The 12,850-nt window shown below is 42.9% G+C and overlaps 1 protein-coding gene across 1 annotated transcript in view; it reads left to right on the top strand.

Moving 5' to 3' along the window:
- Window positions 1–12,179, top strand: part of SPR (sepiapterin reductase) — an 82,855-nt gene extending 70,676 nt beyond the window's left edge. Inside the window, exon 3 of the mRNA XM_078674491.1 lies at window positions 11,856–12,179. Within this exon, the coding sequence (XP_078530617.1) occupies window positions 11,856–12,046 (191 nt within the window). The 3' untranslated portion in view covers window positions 12,047–12,179. The remainder of the gene's footprint in view (window positions 1–11,855) is intronic.
- Window positions 12,180–12,850: the final 671 nt, after the last annotated feature.

The raw sequence follows: 12,850 nt of genomic DNA, 5'->3' as shown, positions 1-12,850 counted from the left end.
GCGATCACAATACCAGAAGCAGGAGACCACGCCGCTCGGCAGCAGGGGGCGTGGTCGGCCGGCGGCAGGCAGGGACAGTGAGGCAGGCAGGGGGCACACGCAGCAGCTGGTGGCCGTGCGGCACGGGGGTGTCAAAGGGTCACTTGAAGATGTGAAGTACTGCGTCCCTCTTTTTCCATAATGCTTTGTTGCACTTAAACTGTACCACTAGCAAGTATTATGATCTGCGACCAGTTTTGAAGCCTGCATCTCTGCAGTGATTTCAAGAAAAACAATTCAAAGAAAAAAAGGTCTAGGCTACGTCTGGACATAGGGGCATTGGTCTCTACTCAGTTTTAACCGAATTGGGCCCCCACTCAGTCTCACTGATAAGCCCAGCCCCTATGAGAAGCTAAAACCCTACTCCTGCCGTGGCTTCTTACCTTAGTTCAGCCTGCCTCAACCTCAGATACAATGTCACGCTACAGCACAGAACATTGCCAACTGGGCACTGGGGAGGTCTGTGAGGTCCATATTGTTCTGTGAATAATAATGGGCTTTAAGTCAATTTCCCATGCGTTTCTAACTGCTTCCCATGCACACATGAGGATTTTTGCTATTATTTGTTGATATCCTTTCAATTGTTTCGGGCTCCTCCTGTGAACCCCTTGGCTTCTGTTTTCTTGCATAATCAGCATTTGCTCTTTGTGGTTTGGAACAAAGCTGCAACATATCTAAGAGGAGGCTGAGGTGCAGGACCTCATATATCTAACAACTTTAACCTAAAGTCTAGTGTAACCCAGAATGTGGGCCAGATGTGGTTGATTTCATGTAGCTTCATATATTGCCTTTGACGCACCGATATGGACCTACGTTCTTTGTGGAGGTCAGGAGTTTGGAAGAATGGGTTTAAATTTGGTTGCATGGTTTCCCCTTGTCTGGTTGCTTGAGGGTGTTGATAGCACTTTTGCAATTATTTTTTGTATTGTATTGTAATTGCATTTATATAGCACTCACTACCCATAACGAGGCATCAAAGCGCTTTTTCAGCGAGTGTCACGCTACTACAGAACCCATAAATGATTAGTGGTGAATTAGTGTAGTGAAAATTTGAAAGAAATTTGAGTGGTGTATATGTTAGTCAGTTATTTGGATGGAGAAGGATAGTGGAGGGATAGAAGAAGGAAAAAGGTTTGCATTTACATAGCGCTTGCTACCCTTGATGGGGTGTTAAAGCGTTTTTTTGGCGAGTGGCACGTTACTTAGGAACCCAGAAAGGAATAGTGGTGAACTAGTATAATGAAAATATGAAAGTAAGGTGAGTGGTGAATATGTTAGTCAGATTATGTGAATTGAGAATGATAGTGGAGGTATGGAGACTTAGGCACTTAGCACTGTGTCTTCTTTCTTTTTATCACAATTTCTGTTATCGGTTGGCAGTCGCTGATGATGAGAACCTGAGGATGCAGGCGAGTACCAGTCTGCAGATTCCCATGGTGTTACTCCCGTGAGGCACTGCCAATAGTTTTTCACTTTTTTTCCTTTCCTACTTATGTTTGGTTATTTCACACTGGAGGGTGGGATAGACCACGGGAGGCAGAGCTCACAGACGCAATTAGTATAATGAAATATGCAAGTCATTTTTAATAATTTGAGTGGTCGATATGTTAGTCAATTATTTGGATAAAGAAGGATACCGAAGGGGTAGAAGAGGTAAAAAGGTTTGCATTTATATAGCGCTTGCTACCCCTGTTGAGGTGTTAATGTGCTTTTTCGGTGAGTAGCATGCTACTCTGGAACCCATAAAGGATTAGTGGTGAACTAGTATGGTGAAATAGGAAATGTATTTGAGTAGTGGACATGTTAGTCTGTTATTTGGATTGAAAAGGATAGTGGAGGGAGAAGGGAAGTATTTTGATTTTTTTTGTTTTGTTGTTGTTTTGTTGTTGCTATACACTTCATTACGAGTGGTTATTCCCCAGTAATGAGGACTGACGTCCAGATCTTGCTGCTTACTGCACCTAAATGCCATCTTCCTGGTTTCCCCTGATAGATATCAGTAGGTTTGGCCTGAAAGCATTTATGAAGGAAACATGGTTTTCATTCCAAAACTTAAAAGTCCAATAAGTGTGGTTCCAGGAGCTACTGCACATAGCAGAATTTAATGCAAACTTGTAAGGAAAGCAAAGACAAACTTACCTTGGGAAATTTTTCAGACAGCATAACATTGAAATTTCTCAAAACTTTAGCAGCATAAAACAGGATTTCAAAAATTCTAACTCCATGTCGGGCTGATATTTGGTATGCACTCCTTTTGTATTGTAATTGTTCACGTAGCTCTCTGATGGATTTCACAGGCAGTTTTTCTGAGTCCCCAGATAGATCATGCAGTGTGTGTGTTCTCCTTTGTACTGCTGGTCACCGGTGTATTCAACTGTGTAGTCTTAGACTGTGCCATGTATGTACATGTAACTTGCATGATAGAGGTAACTATTAGCTGCGATACTACGCGTCTTCCGGACCTTTTTCAAGTGCTCGCCGTCTTTTTTCCCCAGCAAGGGGGGGCGGCAATCTGAGGGAATAGCCCCGGGCACCACAAGCTCTAGCTACGCCCCTTCCTCCGATGGCCCGACAGAGTAGGGGCCATTGACGCACAGGCATTACACCATCCACCTGGTGTGATGTCCTTCTTAGGTCTCGCCTAGTGTTGCAGCGCACATGCGCTGCTCGCTCTACGTGGCTTCTTGTAATCGAGGAGATTTCAGAAGTGGTGATTAATCCCTGCCCCTTCTTTTAATTGGTTTGCATCATTGTGCATGCTAAACGCTGTGTTTCTATTGTAAAGGAGGCTTCTTTGTCCCTCCTTGCTACCGCTCTGTCTTCTTTCGACCCCGCCCACCCAGACTGGATCTTTTACTTGCGGCGTTAGACTGTCTCTTTCAATTAGTTGGTAGGCACTTTCTTTTTGTAATTCCTCCACGGAGCGCGATGCTGCAGCGCTATGCCCTCTAAATTGTATGTTATTTTTATTTCTTTAATGAGCGCGGTGCCTGCTAGGGACACAGCGCTCACTTTATTTAGTTATATTTTCACAGCGTCCACTTCAGGGACACCGCGCTCTGTTTTTTAATATTTGTAAATTTTTTTAGACTAAGCGTGGCACCGCTTCAAGGGCAACGCGCTTGATTTATTTATATATTTCTTAACTTTAACACTGAGCGCAGCACTCGCTTCAAGGACACCTTGATCAGTGTTAAAGTAAAAAAAATCGCAAGCATTTGCAGTGCATTCGGACCTATTGCATTGCAAATGCTTGTTTTTCCAACTGTTGAGGTCAAGCATGTGACACGTGGGTGAAGGCTCACTTAAAATGCGTTTGTTTCACTTCTGACACCCAACCTCCTCGGAACAATAGTGTTTAATCAGCCCCTGCGGCGACAACGGTGTAGAAAATGGAGACACTGCTGTCGCTCCTGGGACTGGCGTGGATTCTGACGGCTTGGTGCGGGGGGCACTAGGCGATAAGTGCCACAAAAAACCAATACCGATGCCACGCTGGAAATGTTGCAATCCGTTCGAAACAGGTGAGTACACCTAAAGTTGAGGACATGTTGTATCTATTGTCTTTTTTATATCAACTTTTTGTGTAGGGCTACTCTGCCGTTTCTGAACTTCAGACGGAATGAGGAATGAGGATTATCCTTCAAATCACCCATCAACATAACTTGCTCCTGAGGATTCTTGGCACCAGGATTCATAATTATCCCTAAATCACGTTTATGCCTCCAGCCAAGAAGATTATCTCCCCTCACAGCTACAGATACCTTTCCAATCTTCTCTCTTCCCTTAAACACAATCTTCGCCACCACATACCCCAGGATATCAATTCGAGATCCGCCATTACTTACAGGAGCAATATCGTGGGGTAAAAGTGTCACATTCTCCAGTCCCACAACCTCAACCCAGAACTCATTACTAACCACACCACTGTTACAAAAAGGCATACTAATCTTCTCAGAGTTAATCATACCATTACCCTCAGATATATTGGACCCCACTATAGTGCGGATGGTGTCAGAAACATCCTCACTCCCATTCTTTTTCTTGGACAACACAAACACGAGCATAATGCCCTTTGATCCCACAATTGTTGCATATACTTTCTCTGGCATAACAGTCGGGAAAATTAGAGGAATGAGAAAAACTACCACTTCTATAACATCGCATCTTTTGATAATTATTATTCTTGTCACGATCAGATGACCGTCGCTGACGGGTATCATGTTCATTTGGTGGTGAAACATCCCTGCTGGATGGAAGGTGAGTTTGAACGTTCTTTGATGCATTTTTATTCTTGACATTCACTGAAACTTTAGCAACGTTATCAGAAAACTCCTCATTAAGTCACCATCAGATAATATACGTACACCATCTTGACTTTTCGTGACATTTTCACCTGGAGTGAAAATGTCTCTCTCGATTTTTCCTTATTTCCTTAACCCAAGAGGAAGTGTTCTCTTTACCTTCCACAATGGCAACCGCTTCAGATAATGTGGGATTTTTAGACAAGAGCTTTTCTTGAACCCTTGAACTGTTCGTACACCTCACAAGCTGATCCCTCACCAGGGAATCAGAAAGTTCTTCAAACTCACAAGTACGTGCCAGGGCCTTGAGAGGAGCAACATAAGTCCCCACACGCTCAGCAGGACCCTGCACTCTTGTGAAAAACCTATGTCGTTCTAGAACAACGTTCATTCTGGGACCGAAATAACGTTCTAACATAGTCATAGACATTTCATATACGTCCCGCAGGCTCGCCATCACCATTGCCTACTGGTATAAGGTCCATGCTATCATAAGTGTTTCTGCCTTCTACACCCAAATTATGTAGCAAAATAGCTTGTTTCCTAAAAACTGACATTTTTTCTCCTCCAATGGCTACTATATAAGAATCAAATAAATTCCTCCATCTCTTCCAAGGAAGAATTGGCTCTCCCTCGTCAGAAACAAATGGTGGAGGTTGCGACATGCTAATAGATGTAGCCATAATTTGCAATTGTTCGATGTTTCAAAAAGTAATATAAACAAAATAATTCCTCACCGTTTTGTTTGGAGTTAAACAATGTTTGAAAAATGATGGTGATTTTACAACTCGCTTTTCATTCTTGCATTGAAGAGTTGATTAAGAGAAACGCGTTGAATCTCCTCTCGTTTCCACATTGAAAGCGCATGCAAAAGCACTTCCCGACTTTACAAAGATGGCCGCCACGTTGCATTCAAGTTGCACGCAGAGTAACCTGACGCGAATCAAAGCGTCAGTGTCAGTGTGACGTAAGTTGAGAAACAAGAAGGAATGTTCAGAGCGCGCCGTGAAGTTTGAAGATAAACTTGTCGCGTGAGACTGCGGGCACGCGATGGGGACTCAAGATCACAACTGCCAGGGCTTCCCAAAATTGAGTAAGTCGCTTGAAAATTATAAAAGTACATACGTTGTAGGCTCCATTTTCTCGGTAGAGACCAATGTGGTGGCAGCTTCCCAGAAACTGTTTCTCGATGGAGATTGTCCGCTCAAATCCTCAGTCCATGCATCTCTGTAAAATGTGGGTTCACTGGGGAGTTGGTGGTTGCGTGTGCTCGTCCCCAATCAAGTTCCTCGTCGCCAGTGATAAAAAGACGCAATCCTGATGATCTTTTAAAGTGTAGATTTATTCAGTACAACCACCAAGAAGTCCCGCTCTCCAACTGCTCTCTTTCAGCTGGAATGCCTTCACCACAATCCATGATGTCATGCACTCCATGTTCTACATGCAATTTAACTAATTATAACAGTGGGCTGCAAGCCCACAGAGTAGATACAGCATGTCTCGAAGAGACATTGCTTGCGCTGCCTAGGCCAAACTTAAAAAGGGTACATTTTATTCCCACATAAAGCAGTATCAGTAATTGCTGGTGTTTTGAAACACTGTCATTGTTTACTCAGCAAGACTATAACAAAAATTTAAATTAAGGCAAATCTCCCTTGACGATTTTGGCTTGTCCTCGCACACCAACCACACTGTGGTAACAATGGGAAGATGTTTTCAGGTGCAGGTGGAGAATGGTATGGCAACAGAAAGCTGTACAAGAAGGACTGCATTTCTACAGGATTATATTTAATGATCCTCCTCGCACAGGAAGTGCTGGGATTGAAGGGAAATAGTCAAATTGCCAAAAAGCTGTGCAACACTTTGAAGACTACTTTGGTAAGAAATTGAATGTTACCCTGGAATGATTATTTCGTTATTTTCAAGAGAGCAGAAAGAATCAGAAACTGTGTATGAATACATTGCAGTGTTAAGTGGATCGTGATTCGTCTGTAAATTCAGGTGAGAACTAGATGAGTATTGAAGAGATTAAATGATGATGACATGTAATCCAAAAGTTAGGGAGAGTTTATGGATGGCAGGAGATCCCAAGTTAAAAGAGAAAGTGACAAGAAATAGAACTAGAAACAAAAGGCCTTATTACAACTACGGTGTTCCCGAGGACCGCTGTACTCGTGGTGGCAGTCCGTCCACCCCCACACTGCGGGCCCGCAATATTAGAGTGTGTCGTCATATCGCCACAGGATCGCTGCATCCACCGGAGATCCAGGATCCCAAAAGAGATCGTGCAGCAGTCAGGAGCAGGAATATGCTGGCAGTGACACTGCAGCACCCCCACGCATATTTTGAGTTGCCTGTCCACCACCCTTTTTATGGCGGTGAGTCCCCCATAAAAAGGGTGGCAGAGAGGCAACTAAGGGGGCCCTAACTGGGCCCCCTGTCGCTCCTGGGGGTGCAGGCAGAGTGTACATAATGTGCCCCTCTGGGTTTGCACCCCTGTTCCTGCATGATGTGGCATGCATGAAACCATATTGTGAGTTAGAAATAGATATACCATGGATAAGGCCAATAACGGTATTGGGTTTGCCTTCTATTAGTGTGTTTCCAGAAGTGTGTGCTAATATACTGATAGGAAATTTGTCAGAATTAAAATAGTCTGACACGTGCATTGGCGGGTATGATTTTGTACTGATACCCATGTGGGATGACGTTTGAAAAATGTATGTTGTTAGCAAAGAATTACATCGTTAGACTTGGAAATTGCATTAAAATTAAACCACTTTCGAAAGTTCTTAAACTTAAACTAATCAGAGCTTAGATAATAGCCTCTCTTATTATCTTCGAGCTGATATTCTTTTAGTGTTTCAATTCTAGCAAGGTTTTGATTTTTCCACATTTCCACAAATCTACCTGCAGTTGCTTGTAGTAGGCTGGAAGCAGTAGATCCTCGGTTTAGATGTCCTATAAATCTGTGCACACCTACAAACTAACATGTTTAAGGGTATTCACCAACTCCTTTCTAATCGTTCTCACACTGGAAAAGGTTGGAGATTTACTCCTGAGAGTACAACTTTTTGAAGGGTGTGTAATAAAAGAAAGTAAATTTGCAATCACTCAGCAGATTTTGTTTGTGTCAGTTGTTTGTTCTGTATGTGCAGTATAACCTCTGTCATTCTTTTCGTTAATTTTGTTTGTGGAGGAGAGGATCGTGCTGTAATCAATGTTCTTTCTCTTCAGAACGATAGAGTAGCACATGTGAAATTTAGAACCCTTGTGTTAAAGCTTGTGCAATATTCAGGAGAAGCTGGTTAATCACCTCACTATCAGAGGGGTGTGTATCCTCTTCTTAGTTAATTACTCTTCCTCGTTTACATGTCTAGAGAGTAGTTGCAATAGTGAGACAGGGTGATCAAAGTTCTCCTATATTTGAGTCCGTTCTTGACGTGTTTTTAGTTCACGATCGCTGCTAACCAGTTTCCTTTGCCCGTTAAGGTTATTCAACCAGTTTGCATGTTTATTTTTCACTCTCTTGATCATTTTATCTTCTTCCAAAGAGTAATTGGTTAAGACTTTGTCATCAGACTCTGAAGTTTTTCATTATAGGGTAGATCAGACAATGTTATTAGATCTTGCTGAGTTTTCTAACCAAGTCGTAATGATGATGTATTCAGGGGTAGGATTGCACTTGTTTAGATGTTTGGTTATACTTGCCAGCGGGCTGCTTCTTATCATGGGGAACCATATTACAGTTTCAGACCGGAGGAGTGATTGTTGTATTGCTGAAGAGTCCATTTGGGTGTTGGCAGGGAGGGATGGAAGTTCATTGTTAAAGAGCTTTAAGATTATGGGTGAGCACTTCTCCAACTGGTGAGAGGAGGTTAAACAGCCCTGCTCGAATGTAGGCAGCATTCATACTCTTGATGGTATAAAAGTATAAAAAGAAAAAGCAATTGTGTTTTTCTGTATTTGTTGTCTGGAAAAGACTAAAGGACTGAGTTAGAGTTGGGTCGACAGGGTACCCTGTCCCTCAAACTTTCAGTCCGCCAGCCTCAATTAGTACTGGGCGAACTATAAGCTTTTGTTGATAGCGCAGCTGTTGGCTCCATTGATGGAGAGCTTCCTCCGATGGCCCGACAGAGTAGGGGCCATTGACGCACAGGCATTACACCATCCACCTGGTGTGATGTCCTTCTTAGGTCTCGCCTAGTGTTGCAGCGCACATGCGCTGCTCGCTCTGTGTGGCTTCTTGTAATCAAGGAGATCTCAGAAGTGGTGATTAAGCCCTGCCCCTTCTTTTAATTGGTTTGCATCATTGTGCATGCTAAATGCTGTCTGTCTATTGTAAAGGAGGCTTCTTAGTCCCTCCTTGCTACCGCTCTGTCTTCTTTTAACCCCGCCCACCCAGACTGGATCTTTTACTTGCGGCGTTAGACTTTCTCCTTCAATTAGTTGGTAGGCACTTTCTTTTTGTCATTCCTCCACGGAGCACGATGCTGCAGCGCTATGCCCTCTAAATTGTATGTTATTTTTATTTCTTTAATGAGCGCGGTGCCTGCTAGGGACACCGCGCTCACTTTATTTATTTATATTTTCACGCCGTCCACTTCGGGGACACCACGCTCTGATTTTGAATTTTTTTTAATTTTAAAACTAAGCGTGGCACCGCTTCAAGGGCACCGCGCTTGGTTTATTTATATATTTCCTAACTTTAACACTGAGTGCAGCACTCGCTTCAAGGACATCGAGATAAGTGTTAAAGTAAAAAAAAAAAAAAACGAGCACGGTGTCCTTCAAGCGGCGCCGCACTCAGTTTTAAACTTAAGCATTTGAGGTGCAATCGGACCTATTGCATTGCAAATGCTTGTTTTTCCAACTGTTGAGGACAAGCATTTGACACGTGGGTGATGGCTCACTTAAAATGCGTTTGTATCACTTCCGACACCAAACCTCCTCGGAATAATAGTGTTTAATCAGCCCCTTCGGCGACAATGTAGTAAAAAATGGAGACACAGCTGTCTCTCCTGGGACTGGTGTGGATTCTGACGGCTTGGTGTGGGGGGCACTAGGAGATCAGTGCCCCGAAAACCAATACCCGATGCCACGCTGGAAATGTTGAAATCCGTTCGAAACAGGTGAGTTCACCTAAAGTTGAGGACGTGTTGTATCTATTGTCTTTTTTATATCAACATTTTGTGTAGAGCTACTCTGCCATTTCCGATTGAAGATCGGGCTTTTGTGTTACCGCCTTGTCCACTTTTAGGACGGCCCATGTGGATAGGCCGACACCATCTTTGTTTGGGGGTGTGCTGCTAGCGGAAACGATGGCTCCTCATTGGGAATTCTACCAGCTCCTCCCTCCCCCTTCCCCCATTCAAAAGCAAACTCCCCAGAGTTGTGCTGTTCAGTGTGTTAACGTTCCTTGCTTTTGGCTAAGTATACCCGCCGTCCTCCCAGACAAGCGGTGCCTTACTTTTTTCGAGTGCTTGATTTCAGAGCGCAGCAGTTTGCCTCGGCCGCGCTTGTTTTGTATGCACGCACCCACCTGTTACTTTTGCTTAAGAATAGCATGCCGCCTGCAACACGGCCGCCACACTTCATCTTAAATCATGGCAGCCGCTTCTGGAGGCCGCTAGACTTTCTTTTGTTCGGCCCAGTGCCACTCTACCGTCTTCCAGGCGTAGCGCGCCTCGCGCATGTTTTTAAATGCATCAGTGCAGATGGCCTACTTTTGGAAGCTCCTACATGAATAGTTAGGCACAGGCTAATGTGTAAGCTGAGATCCTGCAGCATCCATGTGCTCTGTTGCCTTAGTAACATTCAACATGAACTCAAGCTAGCCTGGAGAGTTGGGAGGAGATTGCACTCGCTCTTTGCACTACATGACGACGGTGATGACGACCACACAGAGTGCGACCGCTTGCTATTGACCCCTCTGCAAAGCTCATCTCAAATCTCTCCTTCCACTTTACACTCGCCCAAACAATCGTCTTCACACTTTAACATTTGTTTGAGGCAGATTAGGTGCTAATGTGAGCCGGGAAAGTCGATTTCCGGTTTCTTTTTTTTTATCAATAAAATATGACAAATTTACTCAGGAGAATAAACATCAGGAGCACCTTGGAAAGGCGATGTTGCTTAATGGCAGGACTTGGTGACTATGGAACTGGGGAGCCAGGTTCGCTTCCCAGCGTCTACTTTACATCCTGTAATTCAGGGCAAATCACTTAATTTCCCCATCTAAATAATTTAAAAAGCTGCCTGTGTACACTGTAGTCTAATGTTCATGTGAAACGCTCAAAATGACCGTTCGGGCTGCCAAGTTGGAGCTATATTGAAATTACAAAAAACAACTTATTATAAATAGCTTTCTGTTTTTTGTGGGAAGCTCCAGAGTTCATCAGGAATCATAATATGCATTTTTATTGACTGTTTCTATCTTTTTCCAGGTGATTAGTAAAACTAGGCTATCCATTTTATCTGACTGGGAAACCCAGGGTGGCATCATTGCAACCCCCTGCCCCACTCCACCTCACAGCTTCCCACTCTACCCCTTCCACCCCCAGACACCCGCTGGTTTACTATCTTCTCTGCTGAGGGGCTAGGCCTTTTGCCAAATATTCAATAAAGCCACAGAGTGATTTTAGGACTGCAGGTCACGTAATGTTTTAAAATACTTTTCCCCTATTTTAGTCATGTTGTTTTTAGTTTAATGCAACACTGCACATCCACATAAATCATTTAAAAACAGTCATTGTTACTCATTCTTTCATTCAGTCTTTCACCATTCCGTATATCCATCTCCATCCATCTATATATCCACCTTTCCTTTCACTCATCTTCTCTCCATCCACCCTTTCACTCATTCATCCTTTCAGTCATTCATCTGTCCATCCACCCTTTCACTCCATCCATCTCAGCACTTTATCCATCCATCACCCCTTTAACTCATCCATCTATCCACTCAGGCATCCATCCGTTCTTTCACTCATTCATCCATCCACCCAACCACTCACCCATCCACTCACTCGCTCATTCATCCATGCTTTCACTCATCTGTTCATCCATCCACCCTCCCTTTCACTTATCCATATAGTATAGAGTGTACCACATAATCCCACTACAAACAACATACCTCCACTCCACACAAAAAACATAAATAAACACAATGTCATTTACAACAACAAAAGCTCTAACTTTCACAAATGTGAGACTGATTGCATTGCAAATGCTTGTTGTTACTGCTGCCTGTACCCGTTATGGTCTAGTTTCTTCATCTTGGGGACACAGTGGAATGTGGTCATTCATTCCTGGTTAATTGTTTCAAAGGAGACAGTGCATGTTGTTTTTGCCCACTGTGCTGAGTGTTCCTTTTCATTAATAACATACATTGTTGATTGTACTTCTGACCGCCATTTTCTGATGTTCAGTGTGCGTAAAAAATAGAAACACTTTTCTGGTTTACATTGAGACCTCCACTGATGACCATCGCTTGATATATTCTCCTTTTTGCAGGTCCCTTGGACACGGATATGTTCCAGTCGGTGTGCACAACATCTGTAGACCCCGATTTACGTCTCAGTTTTCAGAACATGAAGAACAGCGGGACTGTTTTGGACTGTAAAGTGTCGGCTGAAAAATGTGTGGGCCTTCTGTTGGACGACACGTTTCAGTCAGGCGCACACATAGACTTCTATGACCTATAGATCATGCTATACCTGCATCTTCAACAGGACTTCACCTTCATTCTCTGTGAAATAAACATATTTTTCATTGATGGTTTAAGTTGAAGAATGTGACATTGCATTTAAGAATAAACATTACCTAGCAATCATATAATATAGAATATCTGGGCATCATTTATCTCTGCAGAGTAAATTACAAAATTTAATAAATATGAATATTGTTTGTGTTGTTGCTTTATTGGTATGATGGTAACACACTCATTGTATACATTCTCTGATGTGCTAGTTGTATCACAATCATATTGAGGCTAACTAGCGAGAGGGAAGGACATAGAAAAACAGAAAATATTAGAACTGTAAGGTCTCCAGTTAATATCATTATACACGTGTGTAAGCACAGCAAACTGTATTCAGGAAGGGGCATATATGGTGATTTGTTTCAGCACTGCACATTCCATTTCTGAATTTGGCTAATCCCATTGAGATAACCCTTTTTCATTTCAATTGTTAATGGCGGCTGGGTATCTGTTGACTTAGCCATAATTCAATTAATAGGACCACCCTTTTCTTGACACTTTAGTACAGCTGCTATTGCATGCTCCCACTGTTTGCACATTTCTTCGAAGGTCTGGAACAGAATGTTAAAAGAAGAATATATATATATATATACATATATATATAATACCATTTATATCAGAGCTATCTTAGATGTGCCACATGCAATGCTGCTGTTGCAAACAGAGAGGTGTCTTTGTGCAATAGCTCCAGGACCATAGCTGGGAGAGAAGTTTATGTACTCTGCAATCTATAGACTCCTTCCACTTC

The sequence above is a fragment of the Lissotriton helveticus genome, chromosome 2_1 (assembly GCF_964261635.1).
Source record: "Lissotriton helveticus chromosome 2_1, aLisHel1.1, whole genome shotgun sequence".
Lineage (NCBI taxonomy): Eukaryota > Metazoa > Chordata > Amphibia > Caudata > Salamandridae > Lissotriton > Lissotriton helveticus.
The sequence above is the reverse complement of the archived record's forward strand: the minus strand, read 5'-3'. Positions and strand labels throughout refer to the sequence as shown.